The following is a 26946-nucleotide window of genomic DNA, read 5'->3' as shown; positions in this document are numbered from 1 at the left end:
TAAAAAAAAAAAAATCAATAATCACTGCATGAATTACTACTAGGTCTCACTAGATGAAAGAATAAACAAATTCTTCACCACGTTAATAATTAATGATAGCAATAAGTCAAATGACCAATAAGGTCTAACTGTTTCTTGCAATAGGACACAAACAAAATTATTTCTTGAAGGAGTCATTAGTGTTTTTTTCACCAGAAAAGGTACTTATGAGAAGTGGTTTGAAGGTATACAGCAGTTTTTATTTGCCAATGCTACAATAGTTGTTATATTGAGTAGTACATTAATACTAAAACTAAGAGCACTTTTTCACCTCAAGAATTTTTCCATGCAGATGTCACAATTCTTTAATTTGTGAAAAATTGTTAATTTTTCATTGGAAAAAAATCAAGAAGAGAAATATATACTCCCTGTTATTTTTTAAGATATTAATTATAACTGATCTTGTTGGGATAAGATTCCCTAATTTCTCTCAAATATTTAAAAATTAACTAGTAGGATTCTCCAAGCAGGTCACAAGTAAACATTATATGTAGCATTTATCATTAAGAAAGTTGCATTTCACTTAAACCTCACCATCATTAAAGTAGATAAAACAGACAAAAAGCTGCAGCTCTCTTCTGAAGAGCAAAGGATTTAGTAACATACCTCTTCTTTACTTTTGGTGATAGGTTTAGCGATATCTTGTAGTTTTCCTTTAATAGAAAGTGTGTCTGAAAAGCAATGTCTGAAACTTGAATCTTCATTATTATCACGTGTTTCAGATACAGATCCCTTTGCACATTTTCCACTGACAGTTTTATATGTCGTTAAGCTGAGCTACACATTAACAAAAAAGTTGTTATTGAAAGGAGATGTACAAAAGCATAAAACAGTTGGCAGCTGAACGGAACAATTTCAGTTAAAATAATTTGTTGTGGTTTAACCCGGCAGGCAGCTAAACACCACACAGCCTTTCGCTCACTCCCCCCTCCACAGTGGTATAGGGGAGAGAATCAGAAAAAAAAAAGTAAAATTCGTGGGTTGAGATAAAGACAGTTTAATAGGACAGAAAAGGAAGGGAAAAATAATAATAATGATAAAAGATTATACAAAATAAGTGATGCACAGTGCAGTTGCTCACCACCCGCCCACCGATGCCCAGCCAATTCCTGAGCAGTGGTCACCCCTTCCCCAGCCAACTCCCCCCAGTTTCTATACTGAGCATGATGTCCCATGGTATGGAATATCCCTTTGGCCAGTTTGGGTCAGCTGTCCTGGCTGTGCCCCCTCCCAGCTTCTCACTGGCAGGGCATGGGGAGCTGAAAAGTCCTTGACTAGTGTAAGCACTGCTCAGCAACACCTAAAACATCGGTGTGTTATCAACATTATTCTCATCCTAAATCCAAAACACAGCACTGTACCAGCTACTAGGAAGAAAATTAACTCTATCCCAGCTGAAACCAGGACATAATTGTAGAGTAACTTTAATATTCTTACCAAAGATGCTTCAGTTAAAGCTGGTGAGAAACTTTTATTTCCAAATGTTAGCTTTTTAACAGTCGTCTCAGGGGACTGATTTAGACATATACTTTGAATATTCATTTTTTGTGGACAGAAATTATTAGGAGAGATTCCTTTCTCAAAGTTTAACGTTTCCCTTTTTTCTAGTGTTGAGTCCTGCAGAACAGGTGATCTTTCACTATAAATATGCTCTTGAGTAACATCTCCTTCTGATATTCTTTCAGCACCTAGAAAACAGTTACTTAACTGTCAGCATGAAAAGTGAAAGGAAAAAAAGGTAAGTTAAAGCCCCATATTGCTAACTGTTCAATTCTAGGTATTTGCGAGTCTCAGATGTGTGGAATTTTACTTTAAGTGTTGGCATACAACTTGCCACACTTACACTTTTTGCACTCTCCACACTATTTTACTGGTGACCAGATTCATTGGTAATACCTAACACACTTAGATATTGCACTTCTATATTAGGCTGATGTCAAATAACTGTACCAACCTATAAAAGCATTAGTGAAATATTAATACTCTTCCTTAAATTATGTGCTACACATTGAATTAGGGGATATCTCTTATTTTAAAAGCATGAAATAAATGTAAAATTGTACAACTGTGATAATCCTCATGTAACCTCCAACTGTTGATACAGTATTGCTATAAATTACAAGTCAAAATACCTACACCTCATTGTCTCAAGAGACGCAGGACTCTCGGATGAAGGCATTTCAATTTCCTTGTGTTCTGCAGAATTCTTTGATTTAATAAAGGCTTTATGTACATAGTTAGCTACTTTCTTTGGCTCCATAGATACAATGTTCTGGAGCACCTTTTGCTGATTATTATGCTTGTTTTCCCCATTCATATGTTTCTATTAAAATACAAAGTTCATATAAACATTATTTGTAAACATATGTATGTGTATATATATGCAGGTAAAGAACATTATCTATACGTACTGTTGAACAAGCAGAAGGTCTAAAAAGGAACATCATTAGAAGTACTCAAATTCATAAGGATATCAGGTGTTCTAATATCAATAAGCATTGAATTTGTTTAATTCAGCACCCAAATTTCTATTCTTACGGACTTCTTAACTATTGGAGGCAATTACCGATGCTTCAGGATTTAATCAATGAAGTTTACAGACCTACCTGTATTTACCTATACATTGAAATGTCATGCTAAAAGAATGAAAATGTTTTAGCATGCAACATCGTTGCTTAATTTACTAAAAATTCTATTTGGATATTCAGCAAATGTATTGACATACCCTCTATCAAGTCAGCATTTTCTATTGTACACAGAACAGTCATAGCATTATCAAAATCACATTATCTAAAAGAACAAAATTTGGCTCACTAAAACCTCTCATTTAATAGAGATTTTCAAAATATCGTTAAGTTTTTAAAATAAAGGACATAGTAGTTCTTTGCAGCAGAATAAATTTCATAAATAGAAACTGAAATACTATTAGGACCGAGATGATTATTTAGGACTGATTTTCTTAGCAGCTAAATACTCATAATTAAAAAAGGGCACTACTAGAAATAATAAATAAAATTCAGTTCAACTTGCTCATTTTGGGCACTTAAAACACAGGAGTACTAAGTACAAAGTAGACCAGCGTTTTTGTTGTGGATTTTTAAGAATAAAGTGCAACTGTATACCTGCATTTTTGATTTCTCCTCCTTAGAGGTGCATGCTGAAGATTTCCTTTCACTCTCTGACTCTGAACTGGAAGGCTCTTTGTAATTTTTTGCTAATGCTGCTCTTCGAGGTCGTTTTTGTCTGGTGGTTTGTTCTATCGTTTCACCAGTTCTTGAATTCAGTTTTTTACATTCATTTGTCTTTGGAAGAATAAAAACATCTTCAAGTTATATCAGAATGTTTAATAAATAAATAAGAATAAACAGCAGGTAACTTGGTTTAATTACCTGAAATCCCTTATTTCAAAACAACTAAAAAAGCTTAACTTTACCAAAGCTCAGAAAGTCCAACCATCAGTCTAGTAAGCATTTTGGGAAGAGAATTTTCACTGTAGATAGGGCACAGTGCAGTCAGGAATGTAAGAGTCAAAAAAGCGAAAACGCAAAATAAATGCCATTTTTGAACTACAGCAAAGCTGAAGTGGGTTTCCAAAGCTTGCTCTCTGAAAGATGTGCACATTTAAATTAGACTGTAACTGGTTTGAAATAGAACAAAACCAAAAGCCTGCTTAGTGAGCAGGAACCAGTATCCTTGATCATCACCTCTGAACTGATTACCTTGACCACTAGACTAGAATCAGTCTTCCTTTCTATCTGTCCCCCTTCTACTTCGTAACTACTGCCACTCTCTCTACACAGCAGTCAATGTTCAGAAAGAGCAAAGCGTGTTCTCACTGAAAGTAGCCCAGGGACCTGACATTAGAAGGTATGTAAAATGTAGAGTGCAACGCTTCTCAAACTAGGCAAGATTAGAATTCTTGCCTCCTACTCTCTTGAAAAGTGCTCTATGCAAAACGTACGCTTTCCTAGCCTCTTCATCTCCAGGGTCAAGTCTATTATTGACTTCCTGGGCTTCAGATGCTCTCCATCTAAGACTATGCAGTAGTGGAACCCTGCCTCCTCAAAGTAGGCACTTTGAACTTGCTTGGGTAGATCTGGGGAATTTCACTACTAAAAAACGACAGGTTAGAAAGTACACCAATTCAACACTGGGCAATTGAAACCCTCCTCAGTTTTGAAGCCCTGTTCAGAACTGAAGCCCTCTTCACTTTGATTTACGTGGACTAGATGTCACCATCAATACCTACATGTGGTGATCATATTTTCATATGCATGGTTTACACTGAGTGCAGGTATGTAGCTTTAAGCTACTAACATTAAATAGATTTGAATAATTATTTTATAGTCTGAGACCAAAGAGTAGTCTGGAGGGGACAGGGTCGAGGTCGTTTTTGTCTGGTGGTTTGTTCTATCGTTTCACCAGTTCTTGAATTCAGTTTTTTACATTCATTTGTCTTTGGAAGAATAAAAACATCTTCAAGTTATATCAGAATGTTTAATAAATAAATAAGAATAAACAGCAGGTAACTTGGTTTAATTACCTGAAATCCCTTATTTCAAAACAACTAAAAAAGCTTAACTTTACCAAAGCTCAGAAAGTCCAACCATCAGTCTAGTAAGCATTTTGGGAAGAGAATTTTCACTGTAGATAGGGCACAGTGCAGTCAGGAATGTAAGAGTCAAAAAAGCGAAGAGGCAAAATAAATGCCATTTTTGAACTACAGCAAAGCTGAAGTGGGTTTCCAAAGCTTGCTCTCTGAAAGATGTGCACATTTAAATTAGACTGTAACTGGTTTGAAATAGAACAAAACCAAAAGCCTGCTTAGTGAGCAGGAACCAGTATCCTTGATCATCACCTCTGAACTGATTACCTTGACCACTAGACTAGAATCAGTCTTCCTTTCTATCTGTCCCCCTTCTACTTCGTAACTACTGCCACTCTCTCTACACAGCAGTCAATGTTCAGAAAGAGCAAAGCGTGTTCTCACTGAAAGTAGCCCAGGGACCTGACATTAGAAGGTATGTAAAATGTGGAGTGCAACGCTTCTCAAACTAGGCAAGATTAGAATTCTTGCCTCCTACTCTCTTGAAAAGTGCTCTATGCAAAACGTACGCTTTCCTAGCCTCTTCATCTCCAGGGTCAAGTCTATTATCGACTTCCTGGGCTTCAGATGCTTTCCATCTAAGACTATGCAGTAGTGGAACCCTGCCTCCTCAAAGTAGGCACTTTGAACTTGCTTGGGTAGATCTGGGGAATTTCACTACTAAAAAAGGACACGTTAGAAAGTACACCAATTCAACACTGGGCAATTGAAACCCTCCTCAGTTTTGAAGCCCTGTTCAGAACTGAAGCCCTCTTCACTTTGATTTACGTGGACTAGATGTCACCATCAATACCTACATGTGGTGATCATATTTTCATATGCATGGTTTACACTGAGTGCAGGTATGTAGCTTTAAGCTACTAACATTAAATAGATTTGAATAATTATTTTATAGTCTGAGACCAAAGAGTAGTCTGGAGGGGACAGGGGAAGGTTTTGAGTTTTTTTGGTGGGTTTTATTGGTTTTGTTTTTTAAACTGTGGCTTACAAACATCTACAAGCACCTTCTATTAACGTGTTCATAATCACTTATAATTTATTATACTCCCAACTTTAATACGCTTACAATATTTTGTGATTATTATTCTTTCTTAACATCTATAACATTTTTGTTTTTACAGTTTCACTGTTACATATATTCATTTAAAGAAATTATAAACTCAAAGGTATTAAAATTCAGTTAAGCACATTAGACGCATGAAAACCCTCGCTGAAAAGCTAATGGCATATTCAATGGAGTAGATGCTGTTAAGCAGTAAATAGACATAATCAACAATTTTAAGTAATAAAACTTACAAAAGCATCAATGTATAATCATTCTAACTCATAGCTAGTATTATGCCTGAAATACCAGCTAAATACTACATAAAAAGAATATAATACGTGAAACCAACAAACTGTATTTAACAAATGATCTTGAAATAAGCATGAAGAAATGGCATATATCTATGAAAAATTATTTAAAAACACTTTCTGAGTGAGTTAAGACATTTTGAATATGTATTACAAATCTAGTTGCAAATTTACATTTACCTTTTTCTTATTTGCATTTTTGCCTTTAAGTTTATCCATGTGGCAAGCAGGTTCAGAGAATTTATCTGCTGTTACAATACATAAAGTTAGAAAAATCAGCAAAATATTCAAATGTTTGACATTTAGAGTTTTAGTTGTAAAATCACAGAATCACTTTTAAGCCCAAAAACTTACTGATTCAGTAAACTGCTTTCAGCACATTATTTCAAAAAGTGAAAGTTTTTTTTGTCGATAACAACCTCCGCCTGTCCCATCCTCCAATAATTTTCCACGTTAAAATACAGACTTTTTGGAAATTAACCTTTATAAATTACTAGAACTAACTTGAAAATTCCTGAAGCTTGAAAATAAGACAACAAAAACATATTGTATGTGCAACACAGCACATTATGTGCTGTGCAGTTAATATCTATGGACAAACTTATTGCAGCATTCTTAAGAAATATGAAAAAAGTTTCTTACTTTTGTCTGTGCTTATTGGTTTCCCTAAGTTTTTATTTCTACTGTAATCAATTAACTGGGCTTTAGATTTTCTGTTTGATTCTTGTAGCCAACTAATGTCTGTCTTGCTGTCGTCACCTCTGTATTCTGTGTCTGTGTCATTAAAAAGATGCTTCTTGGTTTGATTTTTTCTAGCCTACAAAAACCAAAAACGTTCTTAAGTTATTGATTTAATTTTAATATACCTTTCACTTACATAATTGGTATTTAAAGGCAGGAAGACAAGGTATACTGATCCACAAAAATCTGAGCCTTACTTTTTTTCTTCCTTTCACTTCAGTGCTAGTTTTACTGTCATCTGCGTTCCTTAATTAGAAAAAGAAAAAACACCTTTAAACGATACATTTAAAAATACTTGTTCTAAATCTTTCTACTATTCATATGATATGCAGATTAAGAATTCAAACAAATGTACCTACTTTTGTTTTCACATGCATTTTGGAAATATCTGTTCACCGTAAACCCTAAAGGATGTGCTTATTTGCTAACGATCAGTAAGAACACACAGTAACAATGTGTCCCTTTGCAGCCTGATCATTAAACAAAAAACTACCCCCCTCTCTTCAGAGTTTATATCCCCGTAGTATTCCATGACGAGAACTAAAGCTGTTTTCTTCATGAAACACATTCTTTCCTTTTGAGCATCTTCCCAAAGGAAAATCATGAAACAGCCTAGGAGACCACAGCCACTACGTCTATTGCTTGAAAAAACAACACAGTCAAGATATTATTGTCATGCATACATTCCCTGGATTTTCACAGTGGAATGCTGGAGAATGCAGACAGTACTATTCTTGATGATAATCAGCAGACTAGGACACAATATAACATCCCTACCCTTTTTTGTTTGGATCTGTATGAACACTCAGCTCAGTAACATGCAATTCTTGGATCTAAAAGTGTAAATAAATAAGAAACAAATGAAGGTTTTCATTTGTTATACGACTTAAACAAAATTAAACAGGCCATCAGACAGTAACAGCTAAGGGCTTGTTTGCTCAGTTTTTATACTCAGCAATTAACTTATGATGATTAATTTCTATCTTAGAAATTATTTAAGAACAGAGCTGATAGTTAAAACCAGCTAGAACTGATTGAAGCTTTCAATATCTCAAACTAATACATTGGTTTCCATCCACTTGCTTCATTCACTACCTTCACCAATTCAGCAGGCTCCTCTGAGCCGTAAGGAGCAAACCTATTTTTCGTTGTCTTCTGCTTTTATCTTACCTAGATTTTCTTTTTACTCAAACATCTGGGCAAAAATGTCTTTACAATGGGGATTGGAAGGATGGCAATAATGCTTTCAGGATAATAGGATAATTTAAAAATAATGATACTCCTAACAAACTGTTTTATTCTTAATTCAGGAAAACACTGTAATAGCTTTAAGTGGCCAGAACCTTAAGATAGCATATATCATTATACATTTGAATATGATGGAGGTATTGACATGGCAAACTTTTTTCCCCACTTCGTTCAGTGATATAATTTGAATTTTTAAGATGTTAACTATACTTTCAGTAGACATAATTTAAAATGACTGAGCTCCTTTATATTCTATTCATCACATATCAGTTTCAGTTATATTCTTACTCCAAGCTTTATTGTAGGCTCATCAAACCCACTGACGTTAAAGTTGTAGACATCGTCCCTGTCAAACAGACACACAGATCAATTTTGTGACTGAATTAATGAACATTTCACAAAGTTAGGTATGGGTAATTTGAAATTCTGTTTGAAAGTGTTTTAACTACTTACATAATATGACCAGCAGTTGTATTAAGAGAAGTAGTGGTTTTCAGGTTTCTATCCTGAACTTCTTCCTATACATAAATAAAAAGTTAACTCATGTGTCAAATTTGGACTATGCATTCATACACACTATCATCTCAAAAAGCAAGTTCCTCATCATGAACGTATGAAATAACCTAGCAGTTGCTCAGACTTCCACTTGATTAGCAACAGTACAATAAGGCGAAAGGGGACAAGAGCTAGTAGAAACTAACTTTTAGAATTTATCCTTTAAGGGTATCAACAAAACGTCAGAATTTTTTTCCCCCCAAAACATTAAGACTAATTTCTGTGTCCTGGCTATATCCCATTTAAGGATTCTATAATCTCATTTACTATAATATTTTTATTCTAAATATTTAGCATTGCCATGTTCAAAAGGAACAGATTCAATTATATAATACGTAAACAGAAATTAATTTGGGTTTCACTGGCTGATAGTTGCCTGTAAAGATATTATTCCACATAAGTAAATATATAAAAAAGTATTTTAAGTATATACAGTCAATGCATAATTAACATTAACATCTACAGATATTTAACATTCAGTGATACTTGTGAACTTTCGCTTTACATCTACTAGCTACCACCATATATGTACATATATCTGATATGAAAAAAATTTCCAACAAAAGCAGTAATATGTTACCTTAGAAACACAGGATTTATTTAAATGTGGCCTAAAAAAATAAGGATACATTTTGTTAAATGCTAATTAGAATATATGCATTAGAATACTGCTTATATAAATAAAAGCCTCATCAAACACAACAAATTTATTCATGCATTTAAATACAAAAACAAGTGGATTGAAAGACATCAACCCCTTTCATTTTTGTGCTCTAGAAAAATTCATTCCACAGTACACAACTATACTGCAGGTTCTGCATGTCTTCCAAGTCCCTATCCGAAAGATTTAAAAGGTGACATAGCCTAACTATTCTAGTCCTTTGTCATCCAGTTACAATCAAACATGGAAAGCATGTAATTATATGTAAAGTATCTCTCCAAGCATCAGTTCCAGCAAGGTAAGACTAATTTTCTTATTTAAGAATTCGTTAAATTTAAACTCTCTATCAACTCTTTCAGGAAGAGAGAACTAGGAACTTTAGATAATCAGAATTGATGACTGAATCCAAGTTTGACCCCCAAACTGTGATGATAGGATGGACACCCAACACGCGCAGTGCCCATGAACTATCCCAGTTAAATTCTCTCCATGAAACGTGTTGTGAGTGAGTGAATGAGCAAAAGACCACTGAATAAAGTTTCTAACCAGCCTTTGTTATTTCAACTACTGGAACTTTTGGACTACTAGTCTCCTACTCTTCAGTACAATACTGTTTATCAGAAGTGAACAAACGATTCAGGTGAAAGCAGGATGTGAAATAACTGTAGACAGAGGAGTAGATCAGAGACAAAGCCACATGCACAAAAAGAATAAGCACAAAAGTAAATAGTTCACATCATACCTGTTAAAACCTAAGGAGTCTCTTGCTTTGCTTTTCTCATCAGTCTTTACTTTATATCTGTCACTGATTTTACTAATTAGTGATTTTGTTGCATCTGTCATTTCTTTAGACTTTGTTTTCTATAAAAATAGAGTTTAAGACTCAACTTTGAACCCATTCAACAGAAGTGCAAGGCTGCAAACAGAACTACAGGTTCCCAACAATCACCTAAACTTCATGAAATGTCTTCTAGATATACTAAATCACACTCCTTTGAAAACCATTTTCCCTTGCATTGCCCAAATAGCGAGCAATAAAACATCAGTTTAACAGATATTTTCTTTTAAACGTTGTGGTTTTGTGTACTACAACATTTAAAAGTTAATGAAGAAGTGCATGGGAAGCACCAGTTGGTGCTTATTTAAGAATTATTTTTTTAAAAACAAATTCAGAGTAAACTAATCTTAAACAAGTCACACTGAAAAAAGTAAACGGTGAAGCTGACATTACTTAATTCACTCGCTATTAGCGGAAAGTCAATTAAAACTAAGTTTGTGACTAAATGAAAGTAAAATACAAATTTTGAAACACTGACAATTTCACAATTCTCTTAATTACAAGTCAAAGAAATGAAGGTAAGAAACTCTCACCGTCTTTGATTGTTTTGGATTTGCAGTCTCTTTTCTAAAGAGAACGTCAGGTTCCTCTTTTGTAAAATCAGAACACAAAAATGTTTCGGACGCTCTAGCTGAAAGAAATGTTTTAAATCGTGTTTCAGTAGTAGGTTAAATATTTTTCCCTTTCGTACTTAACAGTTTCTGTTCCAAATGATTAACACTGACTGTCCACTACGTATTTTGCAGTTTTCTTCCCTCATGATAGTTTAAAGTTCACCTGAAACATTTTTAACACTAGCAGTTAACAAAGCGTGAACATAACCTGGATGGGATGTATGTGCCAATGATGGATTTAGCTTTTGCTTGTCACCAGTTGTGATATTCTTCTCAGGAACAGAGCATGCTCTTTTTTTCCATGTTTTGGTTTTATCCAAAGAACTTTCCAAAAGACCAGGCAGCCTAACAAAGATAATACCATCTTATTACCAGTGAACTGTAGAAAGTGAGTCTCAATTCTAATAAACATGCATCACAAAATAGGAAAATAGTGATATCTTGTAGATATCAATGCATTTTACATTGGTACCTAAGCCTGTTACCATTGTTCAATTAACCAAAGCATTGTAGAATGGCAAACCTTCAGAAACAACATGTATTTTTAAGTCAGCTTCAAAAAGGCAACAATATCCTACGGCCATCATTAAACCGTGAACTTACATAACTCCATGGTGTGTCAAATCCACTACTTTTTATGGCACAGTTCACTTATGTAAACCCATGTCATTTGTATTTTGCCTTCTGATGTCATCTGAAAGAATTTTACTCTCCTTGTTAATAATAAAGCTTACTTAAACTCCTACTTTGACCTTGTTAATGAGTACTATTTTCATAAACAGATTCACCAATTTAAAGTCTTTGATTAAGACAACAGAATAGTATTGTTCATGAAATAGTCCTAGCAAATACATATAAGAGTGCTGGTTTGGTGCCATGAATTTCAGAATAAAAAAAAAAAAAACAACATAATAAAAATGACCTGACTTACACAGCCAACAGCTCTTAATGCAACTCTCAGGAAAGACAAGACAATTAAATTCTGGTATTTTCTGAAACTATGTAAAAAAATTTCAATTCTGGCAATACTTGAAAATATTCCCTTCAAGGTGAGTGACAACAACAGTGACTTGGTATTCTTTTCCAATACTTACAAAGGTTTAGCCAACAGCTCTTAATGCAACTCTCAGGAAAGACAAGACAATTAAATTCTGGTATTTTCTGAAACTATGTAACAAAATTTCAATTCTGGCAATACTTGAAAATATTCCCTTCAAGGTGAGTGACAACAACAGTGACTTGGTATTCTTTTCCAATACTTACAAAGGTTTGTTGCTTCTCCCTGCTGGCTGAGAATCAGGAACAATATCTAACGCTTCATCTAAATGAGACATTAATTTAGTATCAATTATTACAAAAGAAATAGAAAAAATTAAAATAATTTTAAAAGTAAGGACTATCAATACTTGTAAAATTACTTGCCTAAAGTTTGCTTTTGTGTGGCCTCAATTTCTGCCTCTTGTATCATTTCTAAAACTTCTTCAGCACACACTCGCTACAGTAGGATAATATCCAAAAGAAAATATTAGCGTAGGACTATAAACAGTATAACCTCATAATCTCATATTTTCCCTAATAAAATATGACATTATTTTTTTCATTTCATAGAAGTGCTGATTCCAGTACCTTTTCAGGTACTTTTGCATCCTTTCTGTTATTTGACTTCCTGATCTTCTGTTCTGTTTCACAAAATTCATTGTCTAGCGTACATCTTTGCCCACTCTAAAAAGCATAAGTAACACTGACAATTACAATCCATAAAAGCAAAAGTAGTAAAATTCTCCTAGAAAGTAACACTTGAAATATCCTAAACTACACGTTCTCTATGTTAAAGCCTTTTTCTAAAGCATGGCTATATCAAAAAATGCTTCAGAATCCCGTAGTCCGGGATTTGACCTGAATCTGACCCAGAAAGACATTTAGAACCAGAAATAAAATTGTTACTTTGAAGTCTTTGTTCAACTGGAACAGAAACAAAAATACATATACTCAAACTGCAGTTCAGTGACACCTATGTAGTTTTGTTTGATTTTAGTGAATACCTAATAAAAAATGCACTAAAAACGATGCTATAATTGCTATAACCTGAAGACTTTAACACTTCACAACTATAGCTGAATGTATTATATGTTTTTAAGAGTATTTCAACACTGCACAATTAATTTGAGATTCTGTGCATACACCATTCTCACACACAAAGGAAGAATTGTGGTTCTAGTAAAAGCAAGTTAGCTCTGGGGTCAGAACTGATGAGTGAATGCAAGTTTTGGCTAATTTTGTAAGAGTTCAGTGTGACTTTAGACATATTAAACCTGAAATCCAGAGGACAAAAAAACATTATGCAATGAAGTAAGAGACACTATTTTCTAAAAGTGAGTCGCTGACTGCATAACTCTAGCTCTTTAAAATATGAATTAGGAATAAATTAGAATAGAAATTAATGTTATTCTAAGTAAGAGACTTAGCTACAGATGACATGCATACTCCGGTAGGTTCTTGATAGAAATTCTTTGTTCTGGTCTCATTTATTGCATTATTGTTAGACCTTTCAGCAGAGCTCATCATTTCCAAAGGTAATTTAAATCGTCCTTTACAAGGAGTGGCTGAAAACAAACCAGAGACATGTTAGAATTCTACCATTTTTTCTATTATGATTACTGTGCTGCCTGTGACATCAATATGAAGAGTTTTGCCCATGATCACATCTATTCCATAAACTTTAAAAAAGTTGGCTAGTATTTATATCAACTCATTATGTACCTTTTATAATTCTGTTGATTTCAATTAAGTTACATGGAGGTTAATGAGCCCATAGACTCATAGTTTTAGGTCTTCTAATTGACTGCTGACTTCTCAGCTTGCTCCAGCACAAACAGCTGACTGGCAGCAGCAGTAAAAACGGTAGGTGGCCTTCAGCTGTTTGGAATGCATGTGTAGCTACTATCCTGCATCATGTCTATAGACCAGTAACAAGTGGCCCAGTTTAAAAATTTCAAGTTTAAAGCACCTGCTAGGGAGATTTTATAAGGTCTACTTTTCTTTTCCAGCTCTGCAAAGAATCACAGTTTACGCGTGTATTTCAAAGACGATTTATAGCATATTTTTACCCTGAAAGTACTTGTAAACTTACGTGTGCTAACAAATACCAGTGGACTCCTTGTGGAAAATCTTGTAGTTGCAGGAATAAGCATGGATGCTTCAGAGACTTTCCTTTTACAAGATGTAGTTATCTTGAGGAACAGAAAAACATTTGACCATAATACACAGATTTAAGGATGACAACACAAGATTTTAGAAAAATCTATTTCCGAGAGTCTTTTGACACTTTATTATTGGAATGTCAATTGCTGTTGCTGCACACATCGATGTAATGTGATTTTTATGCAGTTCCCTTTTTAGAGCAAGTTCACCAAAATACTTGAATTATATAATACTTAAACCTAACGTATTTAAACTGAGAACAGTGATTGTTGTTTTCTAAATTAATTCAATAAAGTATGGACAAATCCTGTCCCTTGTTAACAATCAAAGTAACCAAGATGATTCCCAGGAGTTCCTGCAAAGCTATCACATAAGCTATAAACCAGCAGAACCTCAGGAACAGGTTTACTAGACTACTGCTAGCAAGACATGCACTGCATGTCTGTTGCACAACGAAGACATGGTGACACTGCTTCATCTCTTCCCCATCCCTAGTATATCTGTAGTTAGTCCTAGTATAACTATAATACATTTATAACTTTAGAATGACTGTGGGGCAAAAGAAACACCAGGCTTAATGAATTGGGCTCCTCTCAGTTTAAACCAGAGAATCAGCTATGCATAGGAGCAGTCCCATGAAATCGTGATTTGAATAACCAGGATACAGGATTCATCTTGACAACCACATGCTTTTTTGTAATCATCAGTCTTTGTGAATGCCAAGCCTACAGGACTCATCTCTAATTACAGCTATTACCATTGCTGATCATTAGTAACTCTCCAGAGGCTATACTAGACTTCCGCACATCGTAAGAGATCTAAGCATATCTTGAAAACATTTCTCTTTAAAGAGAACGTTCTTTAGACCATTATGCTCTGAGAATTTACAATTGCTTTTAATTTTGTCACATTGTTATAGTTTCAATACACATAATAATGAGAAGGTTTTTTGCAAAGGGATTTATATAGCCGTGTCAAGTCATAAGAAAAACAATCAAACCCTGTATTAATTATATTCCAACTGTAAAATAACAGGGGTTTGGGTTTTTTATTATAAAATTTGATATTTATGACTTGTATTTTTGATGTACTCTTTTCTGTTTTTATAATCCCACTTACCTTGGAGGAACCACCTCTGCATTTTTCTTGATTGTTATTTTTATTCAGTGTCCTCAAAGTTCCAGGAAGTTGCTGGGTTTTATACTTACTGAGTTTCTCCTCTTCTTCAGATTTTTCTTCAAAACATGGTGACAACTGACTTTCTGGTACCAGAACCTATATAATATTTTGTATTTTTAAAATTTTTAGACAATATTTGGATTTTATTGCGTTTTATATTTATACAAACGCACACAGAGCAGCTTCTTCATCCTAATAACACATACCTCACTATAGATTTTGATAAACTTCAGAGCTTATATACTTTTAGTTTGCAAAGCATCCAACCTAACTGTTATTTTCACTAACAAGGATGGGTTACCAAATCACAATTCACATAAAAACTTCCCCTGTGTATATTTGTATATATGTGTATATTGAAGTATTCAATGATTTGGATATTAATATTATTATCTCCCCAAATATACAATACATACTTACTAGAAATCACTTAACTGGTTTTAGAGTTATCTTTACTTATTGGCATTTTAGAAGTCCTTGTTTTTATGGTGAATGATTATAAATTAAGCTAATAATCAGACTAAATATAAAAAAACCCAAGAAAACAACCATCTCAGCATACTGAAGTAAAATACCTGTGATCCGCTTTCATCAAAGACGACATGTACAGTTGTTTTGGCAACCGATGCAGACTGCTTCTTACTAAAGCCCTACAAAGTGAGTAACCATCTATGTAAAATATACACTTTGCTCACTTGTTTTAAGCAAGAAACAGAAAGAAAATATTTAAGTCAGAGATCATAAGTGTCTGAAATCTGGTTATAGGGGAAAAGAGATTCTACAAGCTCATAGCAGTTCCATTCCTCACGAGTTGCTCAGTCAGAGTTCAGGGCAAAGTAGTTTGTTACAAGCAGTAAGGAGTACGCTATGGCTTGCTAAATATTTTTTATTAAATGAGTAAATTGATAAGAGTGGTAAGCGTACTGCAAAATGGGATAGGTAATGAATCATTTGGAAGCATCCAGTTCTTGTGTTTCTGGAAAATTATATGCGCAAAACTTGACATTAAGCTTTGGTGATGCCTTTCCAGCCAGTTATTTTTTGTTGCAATTAATTTTAAATCTTAGAATCATAGAATCATTTAGGTTGGAAAAGACCCTTAAGATCATCGAGTCCAACCGTTAACTTGGCACTGCCAAGTCCACCACTAAACCATGTCCCTGAGCACCGCATCTACACGTCTTTTAAATACCTCCAGGGATGGTGACTCCACCACTTCCCTGGGCAGCCTGTTCCAATGCTCGACAACCCTTTTGGTGAAGAAAGTTTTCCTAATATTCAACCTAAACCTCCCCTGGCGCAACTTGAGGCCGTTTCCTCTTGTCCTTATTAGGCATCTTTACCAAAGCTTAACATACTGCGGGAGAAATGCTGTTCTGTAGTGGCGATGTTAGAAACTCTCGGTATAAATAGATACCAATAATCACAGCTATAACAACATTTATATGTGAATGAGACATTTATTTTGAATCAGTTGAAAACTATTGGAAAAGGTGTTTAAATCTTACCTTACACTTACTAAATCCATAAATCTTTCTGGTTACATCTTTGATTTCCAAGATAGAATCAAAATATAAAAAAAATTTCTCTCCTTCTTGATTACCCACATTCATTGGGCTTTTTAGATCTATTGTTAATAATTTTTTTGAATCTTTTTCTGGACAAAAACAAAATTTGAAAAGTAGTTTCATTACAATTTAACATCTCCTCATATAATGTTTGTAAATACATGAAACTTACTTGTATTCTTCAATTCAGCTATTAAGATGTATATTTTTGTTTAATTCACTCTAACCTACAATAAATTTTATTAGTGAAACAGTTCAAGATTCAATCTTTTAGAAATACTTATTCTGTATATTATCCTGTAGAATTTTCTGTGAAGGTTATTTACTATAGCTGCAGACAAATTATAGATATTTACAAAACTATTCTAACTAGTTTAGAAGGAACATTATTAAATGTCATTGTCTTATGCCTTATTTTGCATTCAAATAACTAACACTGGCCCAGGTTGCCCAGAGAGGTGGTGGATGCCCCATCCCTGGAAACATTCCAGGTCAGGTTGGACGGGGCGCTGAGCAACCTGATCTAGTTGAAGATGTCCCTGCCCACGGCAGGGGGGTTGGACTAGATGACCTTTAGAGGTCCCTTCCAACCCAAACCATTCTATGATAAGACATTATTTTAAAATTATTTTAATAAAATCACACTTGCATGCCTAAAATGCAAATATGATTACAGTGCAATTTTATCCCTGATAAAACCAGTACCTATAATATTTTAAGTGGGAATTTTGCTTTGCTGAGAATTAAGCCAGTACTTCAGGATTACTCAATTTGAAAATCCAAGTTAGTGTGTAACAAAAGGTCACATTTTTGAGTGCCAATACCTTCAAGGCTGTACAGGTCTACCTCTTCTTCTGGTATAATGACTGTTTCCCACTGATTATCCTTATATGAAAAATACATATTTTTAAAGCTAGAAAAGCAGAATATTACAATTAAATGAAGCGCAGTGATCAGCAAGTTATTCAGTGAGGACAAATTTTCAACTTTTTAAATCCTCTGTTACAAGGAGTGACAATGAACATATATGCTTCATTGATAACAGCGAACAATGTTTCAGAAGAGCTTTGGTAGACACATTAATCTAAACAGTTGAGTCTCATATACAATTATAACTGCAATTTTGTAAATGGCTTCTTGTTCACGTGTGCATAAGTTAAACTGTTTGCAAACAGTATTAGAAAGTCATTACTTTGAAACTGTTTGATCTAAGTATGTACACCAAATCTAGATTATTTTCCCCCCGCCCCCTTCACACTATAGATGCACACATTAACTTCCACACGTTGATGTGGGGAAACAAATTTGATACACTTGAAAGAACGTGTATCTACTGCCTCAGAACAATCTAGTATGACAGACAAAAATTGCCTTACTTCATCATCTGCTGCCACATAGAAAGATATACTTCTGCTACCAACATTGAAATCAATCCAAAATTCTTCAAGATTTTCATCCAATGGTATCTGTAGCTAAAACAAAAAAATTAAGATAAAAGAGTAAAAGCTGAGAGCAATGATTTATACCAGGCTTTATGTTACAGTCTGACAAACTTTAAATACATGCACATCTGTATACTGCTAAAAAAATTTACTTGATCCTTATTTTTTCTTAACTAGAAGGCAAAGAAATTCTTCAGATGCACAAATGAAAATCTGTGGATATATGATTAAGCCTGTAACTTACCTCATATTTATCAAGAGCTGCTGATAAACACGGATATGTAAAAACCCTGTAAGAAGAGGATATTTTGTCAAGTATACTAAAATGTTGTAAATTTTTGCATATCTGAACAGCAACTGGATTGTGTTTTCAGCACAAAACTTGCGTGCTTTAGAGACTAAGAGTTAACAACAGTCAAAAGAGCAGTCACTTGACCACACTTCTTCCCCAAAGGCAGTAACATGAAATCTTATATATCCTCACAGTTAAAGCAGTAGCCTCAGACCTCTTGTCACTACGTTCATACTTCTAGCTTATCTGCTGATATTTTAAGAATTGTATCCAAATTGAATATACACCTGATACAAAGACATACCAGACAACCTCTTTGCTGTCATGACATAAAAGTAACATGCAGAGCATATCATATAGATAAGAATATATATAATCACATAGATAAGAAAAAAACTCGTTATTTTCCTTTTCATATCCTATTTCTCTAGCAGATATTCTCATTGATCATTATCTCAATGTAAATATCCTAAAGCAATAAATACAGGAATATATACCAACAGATTACTAGCTATTGTTAGATGATATGTTTATTGAATTAACGAGCATCTCAGAATTTTGCAACAGAACTAAATAGAATGCAAAAACTAGCTCCTTATAAACATTTATTAAAGGAAGTGTAACATACGCTTTATATTGTTTAAGACTCTTTTCAAATGAATGTTCTTTATTTAGTGAAAAGTTTCTTCAAGCTGTTATCTAATAATCTGAAACTTACATTATGTTTGTTTTTCTTCCAAATATGGGAATTACATAAAATTAGCATCTTGATAGATAAGACAGTATCAGTGACAATGTACCAAAAGATGGTATTAATCAATCTCTTTACTATTTAATATTTTAATAATATCTTGTTTGTGTGGTTCCTTGACTTTATGCCACAGCAATATTAGTCTTATTTGCTTCTATTATTTTAATTCAGTTTCCCCAAAACCAGTTTTTGTGATACAAAGGTTACTCCTGATGAATGGCCATAAAATCCAAAAAAGAAAATACATTAGCTTTAAAAAATTCAGTTTTACCTTCTTTTGTCTCCAAGCATGCCATTCACTTGGTTAAGAAATTTTCTGCAATCCTATTAAAACACAGAAGTTTCTTAAAGAATTGTAAAACGGAAGTTTACATCACTGGAATTATTTTTCATATGACTTACTGTTTCAAACTCAGAATCTTTAATTCCTTTAAATGCATTGGACACAAACTCCATGGAAAACCACTGGCACGCCAATTCTCCTCTTTGTTTCTCTGATATCATTCTGCATAAAGCTTCCGTAATGGCTACTTGCAGGTCATAGTCTACAGCACAATACATTTTACAGGAACAGTAGTTTTAAAGATACTACTGATGTGAAAAAAAATATTAGTACGTAGGAAACTGGTATAAGCAGTGCTGAACAATTCATATTACGTACCACATTATACCCAAATACGTAACCCATAAAGGATATATAGATAAACAACTAAGGGAATAAGGATGACTAAACATCTTATGTTTCAAAATGAAGTTTCAACCAAACTTTCAAGGAATGTCAGAGCAACACCAGGCATATAAGTAAGAGAGAAGTTTTCATCTTTAACCTCTCTGAACTGGGAAATTGTTGGATACCAAAGTGATCCCTGAAAGAAGTTATAGTACTACTAAACATGGCTAGCAGTTCACTACCCTCAAAGACTGACGTCCTCCTGAGCTTTTGCTATTTTAAAACTTACATTCTAGAGAAGAAAAGGACCGAAAACTTCAAAGAGTTAGCCATACACTGCATACACCTGAAACATTCCAGTTTGCAGACTGTTTTCATGCAGTATTTGTATTTTTCAGAGGACTGTAATCGCAACATTCTGCAGCTTCTAAATGTCTTCTCTGGATTTTTAATGGGTCTGCATGTAATTTTTAAGCAGCTCAATACTAAATTGCTTATTAAGTCCCATGCTCACCTCCAGCATCCAAAATTCTCCTCCCCATGTCACTCCTGTCAAACAAAGTAACATTTCAGCAAAATATGACAGCAACACAAAGCATAGAAGAAAAGTTTATTTAATTACAAGCTTTCAATGTATGAGATGAAACCCTGATTCCACTAAACTATTAGACTTCAAAGGTGCAAGTCTGTTATCCTAAGGACATACATCTGAAAGTACTACTGGGGAAGTGAATCACCCGATATATATAATTTTTATTCTATTTATTTTTTGAAATGCTGTAAAAAAAATTTCCAAACATGAATAGCTTGTCCTCCAGTGACTGATTCACTGTGCTTTACACACATTCTTGTATTCTTATAAATACGAGTTTAATTATTTTAAGACAATTGGGATGAGAAGCAGCCTAACCCAGATCAGGAAAGAGGTAAATTTAGGCTTGTAATGGAGAATAACCCATGAGAATACCTGCCCACAGCCACTACCACCGGCAACACAATAGCAAATGCAAAAGTGAATTAAACAGGGACCAATCTGCATGCATTATAAACAGCCTTAGTAAAAATTGCCTTCCCAGATATGCAAATGATGTAATGATATAAAAATTATACTGAAGATTATTTACATGACAAGCAACATTTCCTTTGTAGAAAATATCTTTTTCCTGGCATCTCGAGGCATGTTGTCAAGCATTAAATTAAGTTTTCTTACTACCTAAGAAGAGTGGAAAAAAGGGAGTAAGATTAAATACAAAATAAGTTGCTAAAGTTTAAGTTATTCTTATTTTGGGTCCTTGTAATATATTTCATACCACTGAAGAAAATAACATGCTTAAATAATTGCAAAACAAGAAAAGACAATGAGTTCTATCTGACCTTAAATGGTATTTATCTTAATATAACTACCTCAATTTCAAGAAATTACATTAGTTTTAATATGAACATCAGTTGTTAAAGGCTTATGTTTATTATTTGCAGGTTTAAATATAGAAAAAAAACTTTCAAAGCTAGAGTTCTGTCTGCAGTTGATTGCTGAGCTAAACTGTACCTTAAATTTGCATTAAGAACCCTTTCCTTCGGGGATGTAGCCTTTACAAGAGACTTTTTTGTAACTTTCACTTTCTTTAGAGAGGAAAAAAAACCTGACCACTTTAGGTTACTAAAATAAATAGGAGAAATTTGCAGTATACTAGAAGGTATACAAATTTCCTGCAAGCATCTAAAGAATTTACAACCAACAATCTTAATCCTATTTATAGCAGTTGTAATAGAGCATATTATTTCCTACGCTTTTACACAGCTTTCTCCCCAGAATCTTAATACCACTTTTTTGTAATTTACTGTCCAAAACAAAAATTATAGGTCAGTAATCTGAAAAAAACCAAAACCCAACATAAAAATGACAACAAACATTCTCAGAGAAACATTAAATCATCCTTCTGATACTAGAGCACTACAACATTCTCTTTTTTTGTAGCATCTGTACCGTTAAATTACTATCTTCACAAAGTCTGTTGAAATACTAACCAGAAAACTTACTTAGAAAGAAGAATGTTTACCTGCTGCCGAACATAAATACTAATTCTTACATCAGCGATGAGGGTACATGTTCTCAGAACAAAGTTTTCTAGTATTTGCATTTTACCTAATGAACGGGAAAAAAATAAATTAAAGAGTTACCAAGAGTGTATTAGGGTGCCCCCTCATCAGCATTTGGAAAAAGATTCATTTTCATTTAGAAATAAAATATAGTATGCCTTCCTTTCCATATAGGATTACTAATATTTAAAAATAAACATCTTAAGCTTCATGGTTAAATGCATGACAGAATAGTTACTTCAATTTGTAGTAAATATGGCTCTTTATGATCTTTCTATTCCTGTGCATCACTGCATAAGTCCCCTGGGCATGAGATCATTATTTTTAAAATATAATCAGATCAAATCTATAACTTAGCTCTCTGAGATGTAATTCAGACCCTGGAATTTATCTTCCCAGGGACAAGGAAATCAATCTTTCATTTTGATTGTGACAGCATAATGGTCTGTAGTGACTTTCTACGTAGCGCTATACTGAAAGGTAAGAGCAGCGTGACATTCATGATAACAAGGTCAATAAAGAAGGACTACTGTGCTATGCTAAGCTACGACAGTAGCTTAGAAACAACGTTCTTTTTAGGAAAAACTCAGTTCAGTTGCCATCTCTGAGGAGACTAGACTATCCTGCCTTTTTATTACTGACATCAACAAGTTAAAAGGAAATCTGTCAGTAGCGAAACCTCAAATTAAACAATCAAAGTTACAGTTGTCATTCAAGCTTTTTTCACATGAATGAGAAACGTAGTCCTTTGTGTGCAGAACAGCCCTCTTGAGGAGAGGCCCTTTCCTGTTACAGTTTATTAGCTGAAGCATATAAACCCGGTGGTATATTTACATTAGTTCAAGAAACTTTTACCACCCTCATTATACATGTTCTTCTCAGAACTACCTTGCCTCATGATGGCTCCACAAGTAGTAAGAGTTAGCTTAACACTGCTAACTTTAAAACAGAACACTTTAACTATCATATCTAGCGTACACTTTTTTTAAGCTCACCTTCAGGTCTGCTATCACATATAGCCTACAATAAAAAACAAAAGCCCCACATCATTTTGATACTAAAGCAACTAATCAAAAAGCATTTAAGATTTTAAAATTATTTCATCCTTACTGAAGAACATGAGAGTTCTTCTAATACCAAGTGTGGTTTCCCAAAATTATATTTCAGTTAAATTTATGGAAATTATTTCCCCAATGACAGAAATTTTTATGAACAGAAGAAAACTCACAGATCTTATAAACTTGGGGTCCTGAAATTAGCATACCAATAATTTATGTAATCAAAATTAGACCAAGGTGAATTTTTTTTGTTCATTGAACACTTACGTTGTTGGGTTTTTTTAAATTTTATTTCATGATGCTAATCACGAACAGAAAACGAGTATGAACACAGGCAAACTATTTATCCAAAAAGACTTATAATCTATTTCAGAAACGACTGTAACATTAACTTTAGAAAGACATTAAATAGAAACACATTTGAAAGTCTTTTTGTTGCTAAACTAGTAATAATTATTTTGACAAATACACACAATGTATTTTATTATCAATATATTTTTACCAGCAACATGTTGAAGAAATCTTCAGCCAGACTTGTAAGCATTTCATTCTTTTCATTTCCTCCGAGGATCAAAATTCCTTTTACCTTTTCAAACCAATTAACCACGTAAAGGGAAAATGAAAGTAAATCTATTTTAATAGCACGAAAAAGGACAACAGTTTGTACTATACTTAAGTAAAACTGTACAAATTATACAAAGATTAAAATAACAGCAACAATGTTACCAGTCTGCTGAGCATACTTTAGCCCCAGACTGAAATTTTTCACTCACACTAAACAAATGTAGGTGATTTCAAATTAACGTAAGTAATTTCTGTAGCTGACTTTCTAACACAAAAACTAGAGATCTACTTTTACAACTGCCATCACAGACAAAAGAGCTGAAAATGGATAATGGATAATAGCTGAATGAAAAAGTATGTTTGTAGGTGTGAATATAAGCATGAAGTTATCACCACACTTTTTTTTTTTTTTTTATTAAAGCGGTTGAGAATGCAATTGAGTAACACTCATCTGACATTGCCATTAATTTACTTCAGTGAAATCTCTGGTGAAAGCAGTAAGGAAGTGGTGTCTATTTTTCAGTATATTTATTATGTTGAGTTACAAATGATTAACGCATTTAACATGCGGCTTGAAATAACACAGAATAATCAGAATAGCACTATAGTCTGTTGAAAGAACAGATACAATATTGCTGTTGTAAATATTAACAAAAAATTATTAAATTGCACCAGGAAATTCCAATTCTTGACTCAAAAGCAGTACAGCAATCTCATGTAAAAAGGTATCACCTTGTTGTAATTGCTGTAAGCATATCTAAATTAATTATATATTGCATAATTTGCAAAACCTTTACTGTGGTAGAGCAGCATCACTTTTTAAGGAGCCACTTGTCAAAGAACATTTAAATCTGAATAAAGTTTGTTGCAAAATTATGGGAAATTCTTAATTCAGAAACAATCAAGGACCAAATCAAATACTAAGCTGTTCAGCACTGAAGCATTACTTATGCATGCTTTATTAATTTTTGGGGTTTTTTTAGAAGTTCACATATGCTTTATGGTTTTACTTATCCTTCCAATAAGACCGTATTTTATCATTGCTGGGAGCCCATCTTCTCCTGCTATGCTGATTTTTTCCCCACATTTCTGAACAGAATTTAGTAAAGTGGAAATGCTTTTGACTTCTCGTTTGTCAAGTTCCTGAAATTGAAATTATAACATAAGCTTTAGTGTACAGTTCTAGAAGAACCTGTATTTAATTAAACAGATGCCTTTTTGTTCTCAAAAGCCACCTTAATTGCAGCTTGAAGCAGAGATTTCATTCTTAAATTTTATTTCAGTTTTTCAAATCAACTGCTGGTATAAACCAAGCAAAATGAAAGAAGTCTTTTCCAGACTATTACAATGACAGTATAGATGATTCTGATGCAATGATTACATTACCCGACACAGAAGCTTGTCTAATTTGTTGACAAACTGTTTGCTGCATTTGTGAGAGACATTTTCACAGTCTTCTGTTGCCAGAAATTGTTCCAATAATTGGAAATCTTTTTTTCTTGTAGTTTCATCAATTAACTTTTCAAACTGTCAACAATAAAAGAAAACAGAGCAACTGTATTACTGTATGCTTAACACCGCTACTGATTTAACAAGATTTAACATAGGTTTTACGCAATCATCTGTTGCATTCTAAGCAAATATTCCAAATTACAAAATCATTAAATGTAAAACCGAAAGTACAGAACACCATACCTAATACAGTAATCATGCAAATACTTATTCACCGAGTTTTTAATTATTTGCCAGTTTTCCTTACTGAATGTTTTTTCTTTCCTCTTATTACAAATGCTTACATAAATGCTCCTTGTGTTAATACCCTTTCCTTAGTACACTTAATATTTTACATTTCTAAGTTATCTATTAATGACTTTAAAAGATATATTTGAGGATTACTGCCTTTCTCAACTAATTTGCCAGTCTATTCTTTCTAAATAAATCATAACCAGATTTCAACATTTTGATCTCATGTATCATCCCACCTGATTCACGTATGTCAAACACATATAATTGATGTTTCTTTTAATCAGTAACAATTTCCAGTTCCTCTTGCTCTCTACCCAGCTACTTAGCACTAACCTATGTCAGTGGAAAGTTTCTTCCTACCGCATTCTTTGCCACACTGCAAATTTTACTTGTAATTAAATACCAGAAGGAGTGCTTTAAGCTAGTAATTAAAACATTCAATACTCACATTCTGGTCCATAAGCACATACCTGCATCTCATTCCTGGCTGCCATTTTTGCAATTCATCTACTCAGCTGCACATGAAGGAAACAATCATCACTTGACCAAAACACAATTCACTGACATAGACTTCAAATAGGTTTTGCAAACACATCAATAATCAGTCAAAATACATTACAAATTCCAAAATTTGTCACTTGTATAAATACTATTTAAGAAACTAAACTAACTGGGGATATAAGGAAACATCCTTACATGGATAAACAATTGCTTAAAATAAAAGAGTATAAGGAATGATCAACTCTGGCAATGGAGGAACAGAGGGTCCTGCAGCAGACTCTCAGTATTTCTCAGTGAGAAAAGAGCATGAAGATGGCCAATTATACTGATTTGTCACTTGTATAAATACTATTTAAGAAACTAAACTAACTGGGGATATAAGGAAACATCCTTACATGGATAAACAATTGCTTAAAATAGAAGAGTATAAGGAATGATCAACTCTGGCAATGGAGGAACAGAGGGTCCTGCAGCAGACTCTCAGTATTTCTCAGTGAGAAAAGAGCATGAAGATGGCCAATTATTCTGTCAACACCAGGTTATTCAGAACAGGTAAGTCAACAGCCAAGCTCCAGAAGGGCCTCATTATAAAATGGTAGATTAAATAATTTAAGAAATATGTGATAAATGCATACAGGGAAAAAGCCTTCTTAACTACACATACAGTGATGGGCTCCGAGATGACTATTACCACCAAAAAGCAAGATCTTTTAATTAGTTTTCTGAAAACATTGTCTTAATACTCAAGAGCAGACAAAAGTATTTTATTTGTTTTGAGACTTAACACGTAAAAAAACAACAAACTTTTTCATGCTTTGTATAAAATAAATCTACATTGACCAATCTACCATGTGCAGCTTTGGTCTCCCCATCCCAGAAATTACATAGAATTAGACAAAGCATAGCAAAGGGAAACAATGATTAAAAACAGGGAACGATTTCTGTAGAACAAGCAACTGGGAACAGACACTAGTCATTTCTGTACTCCCAAGTCATACAGAAGTAACAAATACAGGGTGGTTTTTCTATTTTTTCCGCTACAAGATGGAACAGCCTACGTTGAAGCCTTTGCTCTCACCTCACAGGTCTCTTGTCTCCTGCCTAGTCAGACAAACCAGAGAAGAAAATACAAACCCTTTCCAGGTGCCTCCTTCTCGACGAGGGAGTGAGACCGCCGCCCTCGAAACACACGTAGCCGCTGGCACCTCCCGCAAGCGCTTTG

At 33.9% G+C, this 26946-nt stretch overlaps 1 protein-coding gene across 1 annotated transcript in view; it reads right to left on the bottom strand.

Annotated features, from left to right (window-relative positions):
• The window catches only part of SYCP2 (synaptonemal complex protein 2), a 31039-nt gene extending 5322 nt beyond the window's left edge, over positions 1-25717 (bottom strand). Inside the window, exons 1-35 of the mRNA XM_019470653.1 lie at positions 25694-25717; positions 24864-25004; positions 24492-24620; positions 23416-23520; positions 22851-22875; positions 21816-21901; positions 20883-20971; positions 20273-20307; positions 19491-19633; positions 19360-19412; positions 18290-18335; positions 17980-18075; positions 17428-17488; positions 16544-16692; positions 15611-15685; positions 14976-15131; positions 13786-13885; positions 13140-13258; positions 12294-12377; positions 12078-12150; positions 11919-11976; positions 10864-11000; positions 10575-10672; positions 9946-10064; positions 9123-9153; positions 8441-8505; positions 8276-8333; positions 7517-7572; positions 6937-6985; positions 6641-6815; positions 6179-6246; positions 3162-3341; positions 2176-2362; positions 1477-1727; positions 646-816 (exon numbers count right to left, since the gene is read on the bottom strand). Coding sequence (XP_019326198.1) covers positions 646-816; positions 1477-1727; positions 2176-2362; positions 3162-3341; positions 6179-6246; positions 6641-6815; positions 6937-6985; positions 7517-7572; positions 8276-8333; positions 8441-8505; positions 9123-9153; positions 9946-10064; positions 10575-10672; positions 10864-11000; positions 11919-11976; positions 12078-12150; positions 12294-12377; positions 13140-13258; positions 13786-13885; positions 14976-15131; positions 15611-15685; positions 16544-16692; positions 17428-17488; positions 17980-18075; positions 18290-18335; positions 19360-19412; positions 19491-19633; positions 20273-20307; positions 20883-20971; positions 21816-21901; positions 22851-22875; positions 23416-23520; positions 24492-24620; positions 24864-25004; positions 25694-25717 — 3492 coding nt within the window. The remainder of the gene's footprint in view (positions 1-645; positions 817-1476; positions 1728-2175; positions 2363-3161; positions 3342-6178; positions 6247-6640; positions 6816-6936; positions 6986-7516; positions 7573-8275; positions 8334-8440; positions 8506-9122; positions 9154-9945; positions 10065-10574; positions 10673-10863; positions 11001-11918; positions 11977-12077; positions 12151-12293; positions 12378-13139; positions 13259-13785; positions 13886-14975; positions 15132-15610; positions 15686-16543; positions 16693-17427; positions 17489-17979; positions 18076-18289; positions 18336-19359; positions 19413-19490; positions 19634-20272; positions 20308-20882; positions 20972-21815; positions 21902-22850; positions 22876-23415; positions 23521-24491; positions 24621-24863; positions 25005-25693) is intronic.
• Between the last annotated feature and the right edge of the window lie 1229 nt (positions 25718-26946).

Source organism: Aptenodytes forsteri, unplaced genomic scaffold (assembly GCF_000699145.1).
Source record: "Aptenodytes forsteri isolate BGI_AS27 unplaced genomic scaffold, ASM69914v1 Scaffold47, whole genome shotgun sequence".
Taxonomy (NCBI): Eukaryota; Metazoa; Chordata; class Aves; order Sphenisciformes; family Spheniscidae; genus Aptenodytes; species Aptenodytes forsteri.
Note: the sequence above shows the minus strand (reverse complement) of the source record. Positions and strands in the feature narration are given on the sequence as shown.